The sequence below is a fragment of the Mustelus asterias genome, chromosome 2, assembly GCF_964213995.1.
Source record: "Mustelus asterias chromosome 2, sMusAst1.hap1.1, whole genome shotgun sequence".
Lineage (NCBI taxonomy): Eukaryota > Metazoa > Chordata > Chondrichthyes > Carcharhiniformes > Triakidae > Mustelus > Mustelus asterias.
Window position 1 is genome coordinate 26,196,890 of NC_135802.1, and position 24,256 is coordinate 26,221,145.

General features: G+C 46.9%; 1 protein-coding gene across 1 annotated transcript in view; it reads right to left on the reverse strand.

Annotated features, from left to right (window-relative positions):
* Positions 1 to 24,256, reverse strand: part of vipr2 (vasoactive intestinal peptide receptor 2) — a 186,316-nt gene that overhangs the window by 56,101 nt on the left and 105,959 nt on the right. The window contains exon 5 of the mRNA XM_078227681.1: positions 13,192 to 13,289. Coding sequence (XP_078083807.1) covers positions 13,192 to 13,289 — 98 coding nt within the window. The remainder of the gene's footprint in view (positions 1 to 13,191; positions 13,290 to 24,256) is intronic.

A 24,256-nucleotide genomic window follows, 5' to 3' on the forward strand; every position in this document is an offset into this window, starting at 1 on the left:
AGAATGTGCCAGAACAACCTACAACCAATTAAGCTAATATAGGAAACATGATTGCCATTATGCACACAAGCTGCCTCAAACAGCGAGAGGTCATATGTTTTCTTGGTGATGTTTGATTGATGGGTAACATTCGCTCGGACACTATGGAGAACTCCCCTGCTGTTCACCACAATAATACCATGGGATTCTTCAAGCCCATCGAGGTTTAGCATTCCTTTCAAAGATGTCTTTCCTCTCAGGTGAATATGCAAGACCACACGACACAATTCAATAAAAAACAGGGAAGTTCTCCCTGATATAAAACACCAGCTCGGCCTCAGCTGGGGTGCTGCATGCAGTTCTGGGTACCACACTTTGGGAAGGATGTCAAGGTATCGGTGGGCGACCTGTGGCCTAGGGGCCACATGCGGCCCATCTGGGTTCTGAGTGTGGCCCACGAGACATTTTGTTGACTGTTGCCCATGCGTGGGGTTGCCACATTCCATCAATTTCGCCCGCATAGTATTTTTCCTACTGGTATGTCTGAACTGACACACATGTAAAGCAAGGACAGGTAAGGTACATGTCGATTGCACATGACCTGACTGTGAGAGCCATGCGCTCCCTCTGCATCCAAAGCATAAATATTATTTTGTTTTTACCGTTTGAAGGTGATGGCTCTATTAATATATGAACGATTAAGCATTTTCCATAACCTGTTATGAAATATTCGGTGTGTATTTAATCTTTTTCCTGGGAACATGCCTGCTTCCAATCTTGCGGAGATGAAGGTGGGCCATTTATACGGCCCACTCCCTAGCCTAGGTTGTCCATCACTGCATTATTAGACAGGCTGCAGAAAAGATTCACGAGCATGGTCCCAGCGATGAGCAACCTCCGTTATGAAGATGGATTGGAGAATTTGGGAATGTTTTCCTTGGAGAAGAGAATACTGAGAGGAGATTTGATAGAGGTGTTGATAATCATGAAAGGTCTAGCCGAGTAGATGGGGAGGAGCTGTTCCCATTGATATCAGGTCAATAACTAAAGGACACTGAATGGAGGTAATTGGCAAAACAACGTCAAGAGGAAAAACAGAGGGACATTGTGCAGATGCAAAGGTCATTAAAAGTGGTGACGCAAGTAGAAAAAGGCCATAAATAAATCAAATAGGATCCTTGCTTGAGTATCTCAAAGCACAGAATACAAAAGGAGATAATGCCATAGGAATGGGGCCTCAGGATGCATGTGTGTTATAAACTAGAGTTGCCTCAGGTTTGCCCTGGAGTCTTGAGGAATTATAAATATATCTCCAGAACATTAGTTTGATGAGTAAGTTTGCAGACAACACAAAGGTTGGTGGAATTGTGGATAGCAATGAGGACCATCAGAGGATACAGCAGGATATAGATCGGTTGGAGACTGGGGCGGAGAGATGGCAGATGGAGTTTAATCCGGACAAATGTGAGGTAATGCATTTTGGAAGGTCTAATACAGATGGGAAATGTACAGTAAATGGCAGAACCCTTACGAGTATTGATAGGCAGAGGGATCTGGGTGTATAGGTACAGGCTGGACTTGCGGATAGCGAAGAGCATTGTCGGGCAATACAGCAGGATATAGATAGGCTGGAAAATTGGGCGGAGAGGTGGCAGATGGAGTTTAATCTGGATAAATGCGAAGTGATGCATTTTGGAAGAAATAATGTAGGGAGAAGTTATACAATAAATGGCAGAGTCATCAGGAGTATAGAAACACAGAGGGACCTAGGTGTGCAAGTCCACAAATCCTTGAAGGTGGCAACACAGGTGGAGAAGGTGGTGAAGAAGGCATATGGTATGCTTGCCTTTATAGGACGGGGTATAGAGTATAAAAGCTGGAGTCTGATGATGCAGCTGTATAGAACGCTGGTTAGGCCACATTTGGAGTACTGCGTCCAGTTCTGGTTGCCGCACTACCAGAAGGACGTGGAGGCATTAGAGAGAGTGCAGAGAAGGTTTCCCAGGATGTTGCCTGGTATGGAGGGCCTTAGCTATGAGGAGAGATTGGGTAAACTGGGGTTGTTCTCCCTGGAAAGACGGAGAATGAGGGGAGATCTAATAGAGGTGTACAAGATTATGAAGGGTATAGATAGGGTGAACAGTGGGAAGCTTTTTCCCAGGTCGGAGGTGACGATCACGAGGGGTCACGGGCTCAAGGTGAGAGGGGCGAAGTATAACTCAGATATCAGAGGGACGTTTTTTACACAGAGGGTGGTGGGGGCCTGGAATGCACTGCCAAGTAGGGTGGTGGAGGCAGGCACGCTGACATCGTTTAAGACTTACCTGGATAGTCACATGAGCAGCCTGGGAATGGAGGGATACAAACGATTGGTCTAGTTGGACCAAGGAGCGGCACAGGCTTGGAGGGCCGAAGGGCCTGTTTCCTGTGCGGTACTGTTCTTTGTTCTTTGTTCTACACAGGTCACTGAAAGTGGCAATGCAGGTGGAGAAGGTAGTCAAGAAAGCATACGGCATGCTTGCCTTCATCAGCTGGGGTGTTGAGTTTAAAAATTGGCAAGTCATGTTGCAGCTTTATAGAACCTTAGTTAGGCCGCACTTGGAACATAGTGTTCAATTCTGGTCGCCACACTACCAGAAGGATGTGGAGGCTTTGGAGAGGGTATTGAAAAGATTTACCAGGATGTTACCTGGTAAGGAGGGCATTAGGTATGTGGAGAGGTTGGAGAAACTTGGCTTGTTCTCACTGGAACGACGGAGATAGAAGTCTACAAGAGGGGCATGGACAGGGTGGATAGTCAGAAGCTTTTTCCCAGGGTGGAAGAGTCAATTACGAGGGGGCATAGGTTTAAGGTGCGAGGAGCAAGGTTTAAAGGAGATGTACGAGGCAAGTTTTTTACACAGAGGGTGGTGGGTGCCTGGAACTTGCTGCCGGGGGCAGTAGTTGAAGCAGATACGATAGTGACTTTTAAGGGGCGTCTGGACAAATACATGATAGGATGGGAATAGAGGGATATGGTCCCCGGAAGGGTAGGGGGTTTAGTTCAGACGGGCAGCATGGTCGGTGCAGGTTTGGAGGGCCGAAGGGCCTGTTCCTGTGCTGTAATTTTCTTTGCTCTTTGTTCTAACACTGCTGTGAGCAGCCAAGGGGAAAGATTATATAGGTACTAATTAGTCTTCAAAATTAATTTTTGAGTACTTTGATTCATTAGTTATAAAAATATCAGATATGGGTTAGAGGGCTGTTTAACAGTCAGGAATCATCAAATCTGGTAATGAAGAGTGGACTCACTGGTATGGGAAGGTGAGCTTTGATATGTTGGATTAGCAATGGCCAGAGGCTGGGCCTGGGCCTGTTGGAGGCACATGGTCATGTGCTGACACTTCTAGATATATGTCCAATCACATCTGCCAACCCTCAATGTAGTCCAAGTGACCTTGGTGAATCATAGAACCCCTAGAGCGCAGATGAGGCCATTCTGCCCATTGCGTCTGCACCTATTCTCTGACAGAGTATCTTACCCAGGCCCTATCCCCCACCCTATTCCTGTAACCCCACACATTTATCCTGGTTAATCCATCTAACCTACACATCTTGGGACAATTTAGCATGGCCAATCAACCTAACCTGCACATGTTTGGAGTGTGGGAGGAAACCGGAGCACCTGGAGGAAGCCCACGCAGATACGGGGAGAACGTGCAAACTCCACACAGTCACCTGAGGTCGGAATTGAACCCGGGTCCCTGGTGTTGTGAGGCAGCAGTGCTAACCACTTTGCCACCGTGCCATTGGTTAATGAAGGCTGTTGTTTTCCTATATCTAAATTATAGGCAGGATGGAAGTCTCTGCTTCCTTAGTTTGAGGGGAAAATTCAGTCTATTTTCTATTGCTTCCATGGCTTTGCTCATTACTGTAATGCTGGACCATGTTAAATGTTAGATCAGCTAAAGTGACTGCATCTCTTTCAGCTTTAGGCTTAGCTAATTCAATGTGTACTGATGTGATTTATTATTGTCACATGCATGAGCGTACAGTGAAAAGTATTGTTTCTTACGCGCTATACAGACTAAGCATACTGTTCATAGAGAAGGAAAGGAGAGAGTGCAGAATATAGTGTTACAGTTTTAGCTAGGGTGTAGAGAAAAATTAACTTAATATAAGGGAGGTCCATTCAAAAGACTGATGGCAGCAGGGGAGAAGCTGTTCTTGAGTCATAGAGACATAGAGGCTTACAGCATGGACAGTTTCGGCCCAACTTGTCCATGCCGCCCTTTGTTTTAACCACTAACCCATTTGCCCGTGTTTGGCCCATACCCCATCTTACCCATGTAACTGTCTAAATGCTTTGTAAAAGACAAAATTGTACTATTGTCGCTGTACTATTGCCTCTGGCAGCTTGTTCCAGATCCTCACTACCCTCTGTGTGAAAAAATTGCCCCTTTTGTATTTCTCCCCTCTCACCTTAAACCAATGCCCTCTAGTTTTAGACTCCCCTACATTTGGGGAAAAATGTTGACTCTCTAGCTGATCTATGCCCCTCATTATTTTATAGACCTCTATCAGATCATCCCTCAGCCTTCTACACTCCAGAGAAAAAAGTCCCAGTCTATCCAGCCTCTCCTTATAACTCAAACCAGCAAGTCCCGGTAGCATCCTAGTAACCCCTTTCTGCACTCTTTCTAGTTTAATAAATCCTGTTCAAGCAAGATTTAGCAGGACCTTAAATTCTGCTTTGAATTTCTTCTGCTGCTGTGACACTCATGTACCTCACTGGATCGGACTCTGTGAGGCCACATTACATGAGAAGTAGGAGAGAGCCAGTCAGGATTGTGGCTGAAATTATTCCTTTAACTCCATTTCCCTGCATTCTGTACATAAACTCCACTTAGCAGCAGATAAGAATAATAGAATCAGAGACAAGTTAATTGCAGTAATCTCTGCTATTCCAAATTATCCACTTAATATTCAATATTGCATTAATGGATTCATTAGAAAGGAAAATGTATAATTTCAACCACTATCTTTAATGTGGCTGTTTAACACATTCTCCTATCACAATCACACAGTAATCTTTGCCTTCTGTATGAATATTGATAAGTCATTAGTGAAGGGAAACAGTTCTTCCGAGTATCTGCAGGCTTCATTACTCTCAACTATTTTGCAGTTGCTAAAATATTTTGTGTAAGTCAAGTAGTCATAGAATCCCCACAGTGCCGAAGGAGGCCATTCAGCCCATCGAGTCTGTACCGACAACAATCCCACCCAGGCCCTATTCCCTCATTAATCCTGCTAATCCCCGGGACACTAGGGTTAATTTAGCATGGCCAATCGACCTAACCCACACATCTGCGGAGTGTGGAAGGAAACCGGAGCACCCGGAGGAAACCCCCGCAGACACGGGGAGAATGTGCAGACTCCACACAGACAGTGGCCCGAGGCTGGAATTGAACCTGAGTTCCTGGCGCTCTGAGGCAGCAGTGCTAACCACTGCACCACCGTGCCGCCCTGTAACGGCTATTATTTTTATAACACCCACCTTGATGACGTGGGGTGATTATGGCTGGAATTCTCTGGCTGTTCACGCCCCACCGCCGCTGCCAGTGTGAGCGGAGAACTTGGCGCTCAGCCAAATCTCCACCTACTGCAGCCGGACTGGAGAATCCAATCAGCGGGCAAGATTGGAGAATCTGTCCCATATATGCTTCATTACTAAAAGGGGAAATAAAAGCTTTGACTTACAACTTACAGAACATTTGGGAGCCAAGGTGGCACAGTGGTTAGCACTGCTGCCTCACAACACCAGGGACACGGGTTCAATCCCAGCCTTGGGTCTGTGTGGAGTCTGCACATTCTCCCCATGTCTGTGTGGGTTTCCTCTGGGTGCTCCAGTTTCCTCCAACGGTCCAAAGATGTGCAGGTTAGGCTGATTGGCCGTGCTAAATTGCTCCTTAGTGTCCCAAGATTGTTAAATTATCAGGATTATCTGTGGTAAATGTGTGGGGGGGGGGTAAAAAGCTCACAATCTGTCCCAACGCGATAGGAACTGAAAGGGCAGAGAATTGATCTGAGTGACACACACAGGAGTTCATTTAATTATATTAGGTGCTGAAATAGTTTTGTAGGCATCTGCAGTGAAAACAAACTGCAGAAATGATGAGGGGGAACATTTCGAATCCTGAGAGATAAATCTGATCAGGTGACTCAGTGGAAGATAGAAACATAGAAAAACTACAGCACAAAAGAGGCCCTTCGGCCCCACAAGTTGTGCCCAAGGTCCTTCTGATCCTCTACAGTACTAAGAGTCTTTCCCTTTATATTGTACTCCTTCATCCCATTTGACCTGCCAAAATGGACTACTACGCATTTATCTGGGTTGAAGTCCATCTGCCACTTGTCCGCCCAGTCTTGCATCCTATCTATGTCCCTCTGTAACTTCTGACATCCCTCCAGACTATCCACAACCCCACCAACCTTCGTGTCGTCGGCAAACTTACCAACCCATCCCTGCTCCAAGATGGAGCAGAAGTTTAATTCATTGTTAAGTGCTGTGTTGCCCGGGCCCTAGGCTCTGGAATTTCCTTCTTAGTCCTCTCTGCACAACAAAGGGTTAACAGATGAACTATGCTGATGTCTGACAGAGGCAATGAGGTACTACTGACATCAGTGAGTCATGTGTCAGGCTCATGAGAGAGAGGTTGGAATGCAGAGCCTGGGAGCAAAATGTTTACTCTGTATCCTGTTTGGAAGTGATGTTAATAAACAAGTGTTAAACAGATAGTAGAATGTGCCTCCAGTCAGTCAAAGAGCCACGCACCAGCCCAGAGCCCACAGAGAGAAGAACCATCTCAGAACACTCTCTACCTCTCCTTCTGGCCTCAATTAAAAAGCGTTGGCACGTCTTTACATGTTAAAGGTGCTATATAATCAAGAACAAAGACCAAAGAAAGTACAGCACAGGAACAGGCCCTTCGGCCCTCCAAGCCTGTGCCGATCATGATGCCCTAACTAAACTAAAAAAAACCCTTCTGCTCTTACTCAGCCCGTATCGCTCTATTCCCTCCCTATTCATGTACCCTTCCAGATGCCCCTTAAATGTTGCCAATGTGCCTGCTTCCACCACCTCCTCTGGCAGCGCATTCCAGGCACCCATCACTCTCTGCGTGAAAAACTCCCCCCACACATCTCCCTTAAACTTTCCCCCTCTCACCTTGAACCTGTGGCCCCCTTGTAATTGACACTTCCACCCTGGGGAAAGAGCCCCTGATTATCCACCCTGTCGATGCCTCACAAAATTTTGTAGACCTCTATCATATCTCCCCTCAGTCTCTGTCTTTCCAGTGAAAACAATCCTGGTTTATTCAACCCCTCCTCATAGTCAACACCCTCGAGACCAGGCAACATCCTGGTGAACCTTCTCTGCGCTCTCTCCAAAGCTTCCACGTCCTTCTGGTAGTGTGGCGACCTGAACTGCACGCAATATTTCAAATGCGGCCTAACCAAGGTTTTATATAGTTGCAACATGGGCCGCGATTCTCCCATCGTGACCCGCAACTTTTCTGACGGGTTGGGGTGGGAGATGCGCATTGCCGGCCTTGTACCGGGATTTGCTCATGCGTTGGGAATGCATGCGCATCTCCCTCAGCTGGCGAACAGTCACCGGTCAGACCACGCTGGAAATCGTCGGGAAGACAGGTAAGTAATTTGAATCTTTTTAAAATCTCTTTTAAATGTATTTTAAATATGTTTAGCAGTTCATTATTGGGACCTTTCAGGTCCCGATTGAATCTCCCACCCCGCCAGGAGTACTTCATTCCGGCAGGGAACTCCCCACGTTCGGGGATCTAGCGGGAGACCTCACCGGAATGACGTGAACATAGAACATAGAACATAGAACATTACAGCGCAGAACAGGCCCTTCGGCCCACGATGTTGCACCGACCAGTTAAAAAAAAACTGTGACCCTCCAACCTAAACCAATTTCTTTTCGTCCATGAACCTATCAACGGATCTCTTAAACGCCCCCAAACTAGGCGCATTTACTACTGATGCTGGCAGGGCAAAGTGCTCATGGGGGCCTATCGGGGCCTCCCAGGGGATCGGGAGGTGGGGGGTGGTGCCCCCTGGGCATTGGCACCCTGGCAGTACCAGCCTGTGCCCCCAGCACTGCCCAAGGGGCAAAGTGCTCATGCCCAGGGGGCACCTTGGCACTGCCCATTGGGCATCGGGCAGTGCCAAGGGGACAGGGCCTATTGCGGGCGGGGCCTAGGGGTGATCGGTGGGGGTGGGGGGCCCCGCTGCCACTCTGCAGACAAGATCAGTCTGAGCTGGAGGGAGGGCAGTGATTGGGGTGGTCTGCCAGGGGGCGGGGCTGCCTCCAGGAGGATGTCTGACCCCGGGGGGAGGGGGGGGGGGGGGTTCTGCCGGGGTGAGGGGTAAGGGGGGATCCACTGCTGGGGGGTGGGGCCTAGGCATTAGGGCACTCCGGGATGGGGGGGGGGGGGGGTTGGTCAGGGCTGGCCCGGGAATTGTTGTGGGGGCCACGATCGGGCCATGGGGGGGGGGGGGGAGCTGGAGGGCCAGCACTGCGGGGGTCCCACCCAGGCTGGCCAGTGATTGGGCTGGCCAGCCAAAGGGGAGACTGACAGATCGGGACCACTGCACATGCGCAGAGTTCCAGAACTGTCAAACTCTGGTGCGAATAGGCCCCACTCCCCCTGGGTTTTTAATGAGATTCATGACCGGGCTCTCTGCAGCGCACAGAGTGCGGAGATTCAGGTGAGAATCTGAACTGACAAAGCAGTCGGGATTTAGAACAGTTTTCCCACCAATTCAGCACTTTTGGGAGAATCGCTTGTATATTAGTTATATCAGATGGAATTTCGTTCCTTCCTCCCATGGCGAGCTTGTTGACCATGGTAGGGGAGGGGGGGATTTGTGGTGGGTGGGGACCTTCCCATCTTCCAATCACGGACCTGATTAAGCCCATGATGGGAAGGCCAGTGGACAGCCTTCTCGCCCCATCGCCAATAGAGGCGCTTAAATGGGCAGTTCATGCACGAGGGGTTTCATCCCATCAATGGCGGGGATCTCACCATTCAGGAAGCCCAGAAAGTAAAGCCGGACACATTTACTTGTGGGGACACAAGGGTGGTCCCTTGTTGTCAGACACTCAGTGTTTGAGAGTAAGCATTGAGAAGGGGATGGGGCTGCTGAGAGCCACCTCCTGCCTTTGCTGTTGACCAGTGACCCCCACCCCGTGACCAGCTCCTACCTTCACTCACCACGATGACCCTAAGCTGGGGGCGGGGGGGCACACCCAGCAGCAGCCACTGCCTCCCCGGGGGCATTACCAACCAGTGAAGAGCTGCCATCCTCTGACTGGCCAACATCTCCCAACAAGTGGGACTTGAATCCTTTAGAGTCCTTCATTCGAGGGCTCGGTCTGCTGTTGTCCAATGAGGTACTTGATTGGTACTAAATGTGGTTGTCCAACCCAAATAGCGGCAACACAAGACTCTCACTGGCTCTCCAACTGGAGGGCAAGACTACCCTCACCTCCATTAAATACCCAGTAATACTAAAGACAATGGTCAGACGAGTCATAGGCTGACTACACGGATCCCATTACCCCTGTGGGGAACGGCTAGAATCAGCAGATTGGTTGCACACAGCGAGGTTATATTGCTCACTGTGCTAACCATTGAGAATGTTTTTCCGCAGTTGACTGAGAAATGCCTGAGCAGAGATTAAATCTCATTCAATACGCTGAGAATTTTGAGTTACTTTCTATCACAAGACTGCGTTAAGCAGGCTGAGGACTCAACTCCTGTGCAGTGTCTGACCTTCTTCTGCTCACTCCTTCTGATAGCTTCCCTGAAGCACCTTGGAAAGATTTCTTCCTTGGGGGAAATTCTGCCCTAACTTTCTCGTAAAGGTAGAGATTCCAATTAGCAACGTTCACTGACTAAAGAAAAAAGACAAAAGAACCTGCGTTCACGTAGCACCTTTTCAACCTTGCGATGTCCCAAAGAATGTTACAGACTATTAAGTACTTTTGAAATTACTTGTCAGAAATTCAGATGCCAATATGCACACAGCAAGATCCCACAGGCAAAAATGAAACAATGACCAGATAACCTAGTTTAGTGACACCAATTGAGAGATCGATGTTTGCCAGGGCATTGTAGCGTCATAGAATGGTTACAGTGCAGAATGAGGCCATTCAGCCCCTTGTGCCTGTGCTCTTTAAAATTCATTTATGGGATATGGGTGTCACTAGTTAGGCCAGCAATTATTGCCCATCCCTAACTGCCCATGACAAGGTGATGGTGAGCTGCCTTCTTGAACCGTTGAAGTCCCTGAGGTGTAGGTCCATCCACAGTGCTGTTAGGGAGGGTGTTCCAGGATTTTGACTCAGCAACAATAAAGGAGCGGCAATGTATTATCAAGTCAGGATAGTGAGTGGCTTGGTGGGGAACCTCTAGGTGGCGATGTTCCCAGGTAACTGCTGCTCTTGTCCTTCTAGATGGCAATGGTTGCGGGTTTGGAAGGAACCTTGGTGAGTTAATACACACGGCTGCTACTGGTCATTGGTGGTGGAGGGACTGAATGTTTGTGGAAGGGGGAGCGATCAAGTGGGCTGCTTTGTCCTGGTGGTGTGAAGATTCTTGAGTGCTGTTGGAGCTGCACCCATCCAGGCAAGTGGAGAATATTCCATTTCACTCCTGACTTGTGCCTTGTAGATGGTGGTCAGGCTTTGGGGAGTCAGGAGGTGAGTTACTTGCGGCAGGATTCTCCGCAGGAGGAATTTACTTCATGCCACTCCCCCACTTTTCTAACTCATCCTGCAAATGTTCTCTTCAGAGCTAATTCTCTTTTGAAAACCATGATTGAATCTGCTTCCACCACACTCTCAGACAGTGCATTCCAGATCTGAACCATTCAGAACATCATGAGAATCATGAGATCATAAAAATGAGGAAAAGGCAGGAAATGTGCACCCGCCACCCACTGTGACTGGCCCTGCCAACCCCGCTGACCTTATACCAACATGTTTCACGCTGGTCAGTGTGATATTGCGATTGTTAACTGAGCTCATGCGGAGCCAGGAAATGTGCCCACTTACGGTCCCACACTGCCCGCATGCCGCATGTAAAATTCTGGCCCATATCCTTAACCATTCACCATGTCTCTCTTAACATGGGAGGCGATGGCCTAGTGGTATTATCGCTAGACTATTAATCCAAAAACAAAGCTAATGTTCTGGGGACCCGGGTTCGAATCCCGCCACAGCAGATGGTGGAATTGGAATCCAATGAAACAAATCTGGAATTAAGAATCTACTGATGACCATGAAACCATTGACAATTTCCGGGAAAAACCCACCTGGTTCACTAATGTCCTTTAGAGAAGGAAATCTGCCGTCCTGACCTGGTCTGGCCTACATGTGACTCCAGAGCCACAGCAATGTGGTTGACTCTCACCTGCCCTCTGAAATGGCCTAGCCAAGGGAAACTAGAGATGGACAATAAATGTTGGCCAGCCAACAACGCCCATGTCCCACGAACGAAAAAAAATCACAAAGATTTGAGGTGTGGGAAATACTGGTTAAGATAATAAATTGTATGGGAAAATACACCTGGACAATTAACTGTATACGATGATAAACAGTATGGAAAATTAGCATTAAGTGTTGGAAGAAAACACAAGTTCAAAAGCAAAGTTAGGGCTGATATCAGCAAGTCATTCTTTTCACAGTGACCCGTCCACTTGGCTACAGCAATGGAGGTGACACTCTGGAATTATTTAAGAAACAATTGAATGCTGCAATGGGGAGATTTTAAACTCTTTCTGAGAAGGATCTTTCTCTTCCCTATTTACCATTGTGATCTATAACACCGGTCCACAATCCGATGCTGCCTCTGGGAGCCACACCTGTAGGTAGTGTAGGGCACAGCCTTCCGTCCATTCACACTGGCAGGATATTCCAGTCCCGCCAATGGTCCCACTGTGGGTTTCCCAATGGCATGGGATGGACTGAATGAGGAATCCCATTGATGGTGGTGGGATCAGAAGGGAGGTTGAATAAATTAAGATTGTTTTCACTGTAAAGATGGAGGCTGAGGGGAGGCCTGATAGAGGTCTACAAAATTATGAGAGGCATCGACAGGATGGATAGTCAGAAGCTTTTTTCCCCAGGGTGGAAGTGTCAATTATAAGGGGCACAGGTTCAAAGTGAGAGGGGGAAAGTTTAAAGGAAATGTGTGGGGAAAGCTTTTCACGCAGAGAGCGGCAGGTGCCTGGAATGCGCTGCCAGAGGAGGTGGTGGAAGCAGGCACATTATCAACATTTAAGAGGCATCTGGATGGGTACATGAATAGGGAGGGATTAGAGGAATATGGATCGAGTAAGGGCAGCAGGTTTTTTCTGGTTTAGTGAGGGCATCATGATTGGCACAGGCTTGGAGGGCCAAAGGGCCTATTCCTGTGCGTTCTGTTCTTTGTTCTTTGTATCCCACTGCTGGCCAACGGTGAGCTGCTTCCCATCGCCAAGAAACACACCGCAAGGAGGCCAGAGGACCTCACCCTTGGTCATTGAGCCACGTTCTGGGTCTTCACTCGGATTACAGGATCACGGTGATCTATAGTTAAACATTAAGGTCGTGATTTTCCAGCCGCACTCGCCCCAAGGCCGGAAAATATCACCCAAAGTGGGTTGATGTCCAATGCTCTTTGGTCCTACCATTTGGAAGTGATGCACATGTAAGTTGAAGTTTAGTATTTACTTTCCCTCCATCTTTCGGTAGATTGTCTCCTATTTAGTGCTTTAGACCTTTGCATGGTATGTGTCCCGCACACTACAATTCCCGTGGCAAAATTCTGCCCTGAGTGTTTATTCACAACTCATAACTTTTCACATCCATGAGATACAGCCCTGCATGGGTGCTGTCTCCATGTTGGCTTCTGCTGTACTTCTACTGTACTCTGTGTACTAACATGTGACTCGCTACATCATACCATGGGCAGCACCTGTTTCCCAGTCCCGCATTAACCCTTACGATGCCACATACCCTTATACTACAAACATCGGAAAGCAGCTTAAACCGTTTCAAGCTCATCAAGACTACATCAATCATAGATACAATACACCCCCTACCCATCTCTGCCCAAGAACCACCATTTACTGTGAATGTTATAAATAAATATTTCTCACCGAAAGAAACATAGAACCGCTGATCCAGTCGTGAGAGCAATCAAGGAGGCACTGTGTCCCAGCGTATAAATAGCCCTCACTAGCACGTAAAATTCAGCCTTGGAAAAATAAAAGATAGCAGTAAGCCAACTGAACCATCATCAATTATACACAGCAATCAGTGGCAGCAATTGAATACAATCTCACTTCAGGCCTTACGCTGTGGGGAATGGCCAGCTCCGGTCAGTGCATCGTCTGCTTGATCTTTCATTAATCATTCATGGGATGTGGGCCAGGCCAGCCAGGCCAGCATTTATTGCTCATCCCAGAGGGCATTTAAGGGTCAACCACATTGCTGTGGCTTTGGGTGTCACATACAGACCAGACCGGGTAAAGACGGCAGATTTCCTTCCCTAAAGGACATCAGTGAACCAGGTGAGCTTTTACTACATTTCATGGTGATCATTAGACTTTAATTCCAGATTTTATTATTGAATTTAAATTTGCCATGGTGGGATTTGAACTCAGGTCACCAGAGCATTACCTTGGGGCTACTTTGATTTGTTTTGATTTATTATTGTCACATGTATTGGTATACAGCGAAAAGTATTGTTTCTTGCGCACTATACAGACAAAGCATACCATTCATAGAGAAGGAAAGAAGAGAGTGCAGAATGTAGTGTTACAGTCATAGCGAGGGTGCAGAGAAAGATCAACTTAATGCAAGGTAGGTCCATTTAAAGGTCTGACAGCAGCAGGAAAGAAGCTGTTCTTGAGTCGGTTGGTATGTGAACTCAGACCTTTGCATTTTTTTCCTGAGGGAAGAAGGTGGAAGAGAGAATGTCCGGGGTGCGTGAGGTCCTTAATTATGCTGGCCGCTTTGCTGAGGCAGCGGGAAGTGCAGACAGAGTCAATGGATGGGAGGCTGGTTTGCGTGATGGACTAGGCTACATTCATGAACTTTTGTAGTTTCTTGCGGTCTTGGGCAGAGCAGGATCCATACCAAGCTGTGATACAACCAGAAAGAATGCTTTCTATGGTGCAACTGTAAACGTTAGTGAGAGTCGTAGCGGACATGCCAAATTTCCTTCGTCTTCTGAGAAAGTAAAGGCGTTGGTGGGTTTTCTTAACTATTGTGTCGGCATGCGGGACCAGGACAGGTTGTTGCTGATCTGGATGCTGGATTATTAGCCCAGTGTCAATACCACTATGCTACTGCATCCCCCCTCCCCCCCCCCGCCCCCCCCCCCCCCCCCCCCGCCCCCCGCCCCACCACACACACACACACACAATTGCAATGTTATTGCTAGGTTTATTTACTGTATTAGCACTATTGCACTAGGTGCTACTCTTCACCCATCACCTCAGATTGTCGCCATCAGAATTACCTCCATTGATGGACTTGTAATTCCAGTTCTGAAGAAGAGTTATAACCTATTCAGTGTTAACCCTGTTTCTCTCTCCAGATGATGTTGAGTATATTTCCAGCTTTTTCTGTTTTTATTTTTGGATTTCCAGTATCTGCAGTGTTTGGCTTTTATATTATTTGAATTCCTAGTTGACCTAAGCACAGGAAATGCTATTACTTCACTGTTGCTGGGTTAAAATCCTGGTACTCCCTCCCTAACAGCACGGTAGGTGAGCCAGAAGCGATGCAAGAAGGTGACTCACTGCCACGCTACTTTCCAGGGGAAAGAAGGATGTGCAATAAGTGCTGGCCTGGTACTAATTTGTTCAAAAATCAATTTTTATGAAGATCTGCGCTCATTAATCTTAGTAAGAAGTTTAACAACACCAGGTTAAAGTCCAACAGGTTTATTTGGTTGGACCTGTTGGACTTTAACCTGGTGTTGTTAAACTTCTTACTGTGTTTACCCCAGTCCAACGCCGGCATCTCCACATCCTCATTAATCTTAGCCAGTCCTAGATGTAGTGGAACTAATCCCTATATTAACTGTAAGGAAATGGCAACATAGTGGTATCCTTACTGAACTAGTCATCCAGAAGGCTGGAATAATGCTCCTTATACAAATCCCACCATAGCAGCTGGAGGAATTTAAATTCAATGAACGAAATAACTCCGGAATTAAAAGGACACTGATGTCAGACTCCTATTTATCGACTACAGCTCAGCCTTCAACACCATTATCCCTACAAAACTCATCTCTAAACTCCGTGGACTGGGGTTCGGCTCCTCCCCCTGCGACTGGATCCTTTTTTACAGATGCACCATAGAAAGCATTCTTCCTGGTTGTATCACAGCTTGGTATGGCTCCTGATCTGGCCAAGACTGCAAGAAACTACAAAGAGTCGTGAACAAAACCCAGTCCATCACTCAAACAGCCTCCCATCCATTGACTCCGTCTACACTTCCCGTTGCCTCAGAAAAGCAGCCAGCATAATCCACGCATCCCTGACATTCTCTCTTCTACCTCCTTCCATTGGGAAAAAGATACAAAAGTCGGAGTTCACGTACCAACCGTCTCGAGAACAGCTTCTTCCCTGCTGCCATCAGACTTTTGAATGGACCTTCCGTATATTAAGCTGATCTTTCTCTGCACCCTATCTGTGACTAACTCTGCATTCTGCATTCTATCCTTTCCTCCTCCCCTATGTACTCTGTGAATGGTATGCTTTGGTTGTTACAGCTCGCAAGAAAAAATACTTTTCACTGTATCTCAATACAGGTGACAACAATAAATCAAAAGCTGGCCTCAGTAATAGTGACCATAAAATTACTGGATTGTCATAAAAGCCCATCTGGTTCACTAAGGTCCTTTAGGGAAGGAAATCTGCCATCCTTACCCGGTCTGGCCTACAGGTGACTGCAGACCCAAAGCAATGTGGTTAACTCCTCACTCACCTCTGAAATAGGCGAGCATAGAACATAGAACATAGAACATTACAGCGCAGAACAGGCCCTTCGGCCCACGATGTTGCACCGACCAGTTAAAAAAAAACTGTGACCCTCCAACCTAAACCAATTTCTTTTCGTCCATGAACCTATCTACGGATCTCTTAAACGCCCCCAAACTAGGCGCATTTACTACTGATGCTGGCAGGGCATTCCAATCCCTCACCACCCTCTGGGTAAAGAACCTACCCCTGACATCGGTTCTATAACTACCCCCCCTCAATTTAAAGCCATGCCCCCTCGTGCTGGATTTCTCCATCAGAGGAAAAAGGCTATCACTATCCACCCTATCTAAACCTCTAATCATCTTATATGTTTCAATAAGATCCCCTCTTAGCCGCCGCCTTTCCAGCGAAAACAATCCCAAATCCCTCAGCCTCTCCTCATAGGATCTCCCCTCCATACCAGGCAACATCCTGGTAAACCTCCTCTGCACCCTCTCCAAAGCCTCCACATCCTTCCTGTAATGTGGGGACCAGAACTGCACACAGTACTCCAAGTGCGGCCGCACCAGAGTTGTGTACAGTTGCAACATAACGCTACGACTCCTAAATTCAATCCCCCTACCAATAAACGCCAAGACACCATATGCCTTCTTAACAACCTTATCTACTTGATTCCCAACTTTCAGGGATCTATGCACACATACACCTAGATCCCTCTGCTCCTCCACACTATTCAAAGTCCTCCCGTTAGCCCTATACTCAACACATCTGTTATTCCTACCAAAGTGAATTACCTCACACTTCTCCGCATTAAACTCCATCCGCCACCTCTCGGCCCAACTTTGCAACCTGTCTAAGTCTTCCTGCAAACTACGACACCCTTCCTCACTGTCTACCACACCACCGACTTTGGTGTCATCAGCAAATTTGCTAATCCACCCAACTATACCCTCATCCAGATCATTAATAAATATTACAAACAGCAGTGGCCCCAAAACAGATCCCTGAGGTACACCACTTGTAACCGCACTCCATGATGAATATTTACTATCAACCACCACCCTCTGTTTCCTATCCGCTAGCCAATTCCTGATCCAATTTCCTAGATCACCCCCAATCCCATACATCTGCATTTTCTGCAGAAGCCTACCATGGTGAACCTTATCAAACGCCTTACTAAAATCCATATATACCACGTCCACTGCCTTGCCCCCATCCACCTCCTTGGTCACTTTCTCAAAAAACTCAATAAGGTTAGTAAGGCACGACCTACCTGCCACAAAACCATGCTGACTATCACCTATCAATTCATTACTCTCCAAATAACTATAAATCCTATCCCTTATAATTTTTTCCAACATCTTGCCGACAACAGAAGTGAGACTCACCGGTCTATAATTCCCGGGGAAGTCTCTGTTCCCCTTCTTAAACAATGGGACAACATTCGCTAACCTCCAAGCCATTCATTTGTTTATTTAACCTTAATTTAGCCAGAGAGAGCCAATTCTCATTTACAGTAACAACCTGGTCAAGAGGTGAACATCACAGCAACAGAAATTACCCAACAATACAATTCATTTAAACACTAAAAACAATAAAATACAGATTCACAGCGAAAGGGAATTGACAGATTAGCAAGTGCAGATATCAGTCAACAAAGCCTGAATCCTTCAGCGAAAGGTATCTGTGGTAATAAAATGAGTTTGCTTCAGCTCTCGTTGTACCTCGTTCCAATCAGTGGCAGCCACAAACTGAAATGAGTTATGACCGAAGACTATCGTCACTGGAGTCGCCCATTTGATCAAATCACATGACCTCGGATTCTAAGAAGTGACAGTAAACTTTTCAAACAGGCATGTGTTTTCCCGAGTTGTACCAAACTGCTATGGAAAAGTTAAAGAATGGATCACCTGGCATCGGCCTAAGCACTGGAAGTGCTGCACCTTCCCTGTTGCTGGGTGAAAATCCTGGAACTGCCTCCCCAACAGCATTTTAGGTGAACTGTGACCCAGCAGCAGTTCTTCCAATCAGGCACTTCAGAAATGCCTGAACCGTCGAGTTCAACAACTTCAGGCCCTCAACTCTATCCTCCATTTTGATTTTTTTTCCCCTCAGTGTCAGTCTGTATATTACTTAGAGACATAGAAACTAGAAGCAGGAGTAGGCCATTCAGCCCTTCGAGCCTGCTCTGCTAATCATTTTGATCATGGCTGATCATCAAATTCAACATCCTAATCCCCCCATCCCTCTCATGTCCCTTGATCCCTTTTAGCCCCAAGAGCTATATCTAATTACTTCTTGAAATCAAACAACGTTTTGGCCTCAATTACTTTCCGTGGTAGTGAATTCCACACATTCACCACCCTCCTGGGTGAAGAAATTTCTCCTCACCTCAGTTCTAAAAGATTTACCCCTTATTCTCAAACTATGACCCCTGGTTCTGGACTCCCCTACAATTGGGAACATTCTTTCTGAATCTACCCTGTCTAACCATGTTAGAATTTTATACATTTCCAAGAGATCCCTTCTCACTCTTCTAAACTCCAGTGAATATAATCCTAACCGACTTAGTCTCTCCTCATAAGACAGACCTGCCAACTCAGGAATCAGCCTGGTAAACCTTCGCTGTACTCCCTCTGTAGCTAGGACATCCTTCCTCAGATAAGGACACCAAAACTGCACACAATACTCTAGGTGTGGCCTCACCGGTGCCCTATACAATTGCAGCAAAACATCCCTATCCCTATCCTCAAATCCTCTCTATGAAGGCCAACATAATCTTTGCTTTCTTTACTGCCTGCTGTACCTGTGTGCTTACTTTAAGCGACTGATGCATGTTTTCGTGTCTTTTTGCTTTCAGCCAGAGCTGTTCATTATTCTGTCATCAACACTCACTCTGAACTGCTGCCTTGTTTCTTTAACATAGCCAACACCATCCCTTTGTTCCATGCCATCTTTGTTATTTAATCTCTCTCACCCTCTCCCTGTTGCAGGCCTTCCCTTTCATTTGGCCACAGCATAAACCCCATCATGTGTCTACTCCTTTCCATCCCAAAGAAGAGTCACATTGGACTCGATATGTTAACCGTGGGTGGGACTTTTCGTGTCCCCCAAACCCCGAGGCGAGTCGGCAGAGGCAACCCGCCATTGGCCAGCAGTGGGAACCTACGGTCCCGCTGCTGTCAACGGGGCTTCCCGTTGTTCGCACCCTCTGCCGCTGGGGAACCCGTGGTGGAGGGCGGCGGCAAAATGGGGTCACCATTGGCGGGACTGGAAGATCCCACCAGTGGGAGTGGCTGAAGAACGACTGGGGGCAGCACAGTGCACAGTGGTTAGCATCGCTGCCTCACAGCGCTAGGGACCTGGGTTCAATTCTGGCCTCAGGTCACTATCTGTGTGGAGTTTGCACATTCTCCCCATGTCTGCATGGGTTTCCTCCGGGTGCTCCGGTTTCCTCCCACACTCCAAAGATGTGCAGGTTAGGTTGATTGGCCATGTTAAATTGCCCCATATTGCCAGGGGAATTAGGATTGTAAATATGAGGGGTTACGGGAATTGTTGTCAGTGCAGACTCGATGGGCTGAATGACCTCCTTCCGCACTGTAGGGATTTTATGATTCTATCAATGATTCTAAAATCCCTCTGTTTCTCTCTCCACAGGTGCTGCCGAACCTGCTGAGATTTTCCAGAACTTTCTATTTTTGACCTCAAAAATTCAATCGGGCTGCAACGGTATCTAAAGCCTTGGAAGAGTTTTCTCCCGATAACTTCAAACACATTAGCCGTGATCTTATGACCTCATCCTGTCTGATGTTTGGGGAGGCGAGGTAGTGAGAATGGGCCAGAGGTAAAAAATCAGTTTTGCACCCAGTCTTTCGCCTCCCCCAATCTTACTGACACTATTTTTCCGGCGAAATCGGCTTTGTGCCAGGAAAGGGTGCAAAGCTGCTCTAAATGTGTGGAGATGCCGGCGTTGGACTGGAGTAAACACAGTAAGAGTTTTAACAACACCAGGTTAAAGTCCAACAGGTTTATTTGGCAGCAAATGCCATTAGCTTTCGGAGCGCTGCTCCTTCGTCAGATGGAGTGGATAAGCAGATATCCACTCCATCTGACGAAGGAGCAGTGCTCCGAAAGCTAATGGCATTTGCAACCAAATAAACCTGTTGGACTTTAACTTGGTGTTGTTAAAACTCTTACTAAATATTAATGACATACTTAGCATTTCATTAACGAGTCCCTAATGTCCAGACTCTGTTACCTTTACCTGCTCACTGGCTGAGGTTCTCCCCGATGGGAATCACGTATGGTTCCCACCAACAGGGACCAGGAAAGTGCCCACGGGGCAGTGTCATCCTGGCAGTCTGGCACTGCCCACCTGGCACCCTAGCAGTGCCCACCAGGCACCATAACTGTGCCAGGGCAGTGCCAATGGGTGGAGCCAGAGTGGGGATGGAGCCAGTGGGGCAAAGCCAGATTGGGCAGAGCCATGACAGAGGGGGGACAAGTGGAGAGTTCAGGTGGGGTGGGAGGAAAGGGGAGAACTCTGCCTGGGGGTGGTAGGGGGGTGATCAGCGGGGGGGGGGGGGGGGGGGGGCAGGGAAGGGGTAGGGGGTAGGGAACTCTGCCAGGGGGTGGGGAGAACAACCGGTGATCGGGGAGGGAGGGAACTCTGCAGGGGGAGGGGTTCATCGGGTAGCGAGGGAGGGAACTCTGCGGCGGTGGGGGGGGGTGGGGAGAATCGGCAATGGAGGGAACTCTGCAGGGAGGACGAGTGGCAGGGGGGGGCCCAGTGTCCATTCGGGGGAAGGGGGGGCAGCAGGAGATCTCCCAGTACAGAGGGCAATCGGGGCACCTGCCCAATGGTGCCCCTAGAAAGAAACTCTTGAACTCTACGACCTACGTAATTGGGGTTGCTAAGAGACAGTGGGCAGGAGCTTTCGGATTCTTCGGACCAATGAATTCTCATGCTGCCAGAGAGTAGCATGTTATTGGCCAAGGTAAATGATTCATACTAAAATGATTGGCTCACTCCGGCTCGGATGAGCAAAAGTAGGAGGGCAAATGATTTCTGAAAAATGTGTAATTGTATTACTGATAACCAGGCAACTTAGAATGATTTGAGCTGCCACAATCATTCTCCCACACGTGTGGACCAGGCCTGGGCAAAATAAAGTACGTCTTCAACCAGAATTACTGTCTTTGTGAGTTCTTTGTATTTGCTAAGGTGTAGTTAATAAAGAGACATCCCTCACATGAAAGCCAGCATAATACACGGGTCTATGAAAAGCTCCTACAACATCAATTTCAAAAAATTCACCTTGATGATTTTGAGAGCTAGCTGAGAACAATTTGGCAGTCACATGACCTGCGTTACCTACAGTGACTACACTTCAGAAGTATGTGATTAACTGTAAAGCAATTTGGGATGTCATGAGGTGGTGAAATGTGCTAGATACATTGCAAGTCTTTCTTATTACCATCCTCTTTAAACATTAAAATACAAAGAGAAGGTCACTGATTTACAGTTTTCAGAGAATAACGGGCAGAGTTGTGTAACTCAATCCTCAGCGAGTTCGTCAAATCCAGAGCACCATTTAATAAAAATGGACTTAGATTTGTTCAGTGACTGAATGACAGAATCATGGGATTGTTCAAATCTATTCTTCTACGCCTTGCATATTTCTGGTATGTGGATGATATGTTTGTTCTACTTAAATCCTCAGCTGCATGTAATAATTTCCTTACATGCCTTTATGGGCTCCATCCTGCGCTCAAAATCTCCTTTTGAAAGGCAGCAGGTAAATGAACTCTCCTTCCTTGATGTACCAGTACTAATACATGATCTACCAAGGGCATCATGGTGGCACAGTGGTTAGCATTGCTGCCTCACAGTGCCAAGGACCTGGGTTTGATTCTCGGCTTGGGTCACTGTCTGTGCGGAGTCAGCACATTCTCCCCGTGTCTGTGTGGGTTTCCTTCGGGTGCTCTGGTTTCCTCACACAGTCTGAAAGACGTGCTGGTTAGGTGCATTGGCCATGCTAAATTCTCCCTCAGTCTATCTGAACAGGTGCCAGAGTGTGGCAACTCGGGAATTTTCACAGTAACTTCACTGTAGTGTTAATGTAAGCCTATTTGTGACACTAATAAATAAAATAATAGTTGAGAAGCCTGCCAAGGTGTTAACTAACACAAGCCTACCTGTTATACATATTGGGATTTTTACCATTCCATAGGTGGCACGGTGGCACAGTGGTTAGCACTGCTGCCTCACAGTGCCAGGGACTGTGTCTGTCTGGAGTTTGCACGTTCTCCCGTGTCTGCATGGGTTTCCTCCGGGTGCCCCGGTTTCCTCCCAAGTCTGAAAGATGTGCTGGTTAGGTGCATTGACCCGAACAGGTGCCAGAGTGTGGCGACTAGGGGAATTCCACAGTAACATCATTGTGGTGTCAATGTAAGCTTTACTTGCAACTAATAAATAAACTTTAACTACTTTTAACTTTGCTATCAGGTTAGCCTTATCAGCAACCTCGTAAATAAGGCCTGGGCCATTTGCACTCCATGCTACCTTTATGCTGAAGTAGAGCACATCAAAGGCATCCTGTGGGATAATGGCTACCCTGATCAGATCATTTAACACTGCATATCACACAAGCATTACTCTTGGCCCTGAAAAGTGTCCGGTCTACCTCAGATTACCTTGGAAGGGCAAGGTATCTGAAAGATCTAAGCAACAGATAAAGCTAGCTGTTTCACACTGCCACAGTGCTGTAGCAACAGTCAACTTGCACTAAGTTGATCTTTCGCTACACCTTAGCTATGACTGTAACACTACATTCTGCACTCTCTCGTTTCCTTCTCTATGAATGGTAAGTTTTGTCTGTATAGCGTGCAAGAAACAATACTTTTCACTTTTCACATATTAATACATGTGACAATAATAAATCAAATCAAAATCAACACGAGTGGTTGATTATTAGCCGTATTATAGGAAAGATGTGGAAGTGTTGGAAAGGGTGCAGAGGAGATTTACCAGGATGTTGCCTGGTATGGTGGGAAAATCGTATGAGGAAAGGCTGAGGGGCTTGAGGTTGTTTTCGTTAGAGAGAAGAAGGTTAAGAGGTGACTTAATAGAGGCATACAAGATGATCAGAGGATTAGATAGGGTGGATAGTGAGAGCCTTTTTCCTCGGATGGTGATGGCTAGCACGAGGGGACATAGCTTTAAATTGAGGGGTGAGAGATATAGGACAGATGTTAGAGGTAGGTTCTTTACTCAGAGATGGTAAGGGCGTGGAATGCCCTGCCTGCAGCAGTAGTGGACTCGTCAACATTAAGAGCATTCAAATGGTTATTGGATAAACATATGGATGATATTAGAATAGTGTAGATTAGAGGGGCTTTAGATTGGTTCCACTGGTCGGCGCAACATCGAGGGCCGAAGGGCCTGTACTGCGCTGTAATGTTCTATGTTCTATGGTGTTCACCATTAACAGGAGGCTACCGTCAAGCCAAATAATATTTTGCTTGTCACATAAATGAGTAATGTAGCATATGAATTTCTATGGCCTGTAGTTGCTAGGCTTACCTTTACCACCCTTTTTTAAACAAATCTAACGAAGACTGAGAAATTATGGCCAGTGTTTCTGCAATTTCCATTCTCACTTGCCTCAGAACCCTTAGAAGCATCTCATCCTTAAGGGAAAATTAGGCATGGGCAACAAATGTTGGCTTTGCCAGTGGCACCTGCATTCCCTGAAAGAATAAATATTACAATCTAACCGTAACTCAAGATCTATAAAGAGCTACTCAATTTTCCCAATACCATCCATGGCATGTGGGCATAGGAAGATTTCCTTCCCTACAGAGCATTAGTGAACCAGATGGGTTTTTACAACAAGCGACAATGGTTTCATGGTCACCATCGGACTTTTAATTCCAGATTTTTATTGAATGCAAATTTCACCATCTGCCGTGATGGGATTCAAACCTGGGTCTCCGGATCAGCACCCTCAGTCCATTGACAGCGCTGCTATGCCAGCACTGCCCCTCCCTCCAGCACAAGGTTAAGCAAGGCATATTGTGGAGAAAACAACTACAACACTTTCTGTCACAAAGGTGAACAGTTGAGTAAACTGAATTCATGGGTAAAGTGTAAATTGGAAGTTGTTAAGTGCTTGATGGCAGACAATATAATTGAAGAAGCAGTACAAGATGATTTACTAAT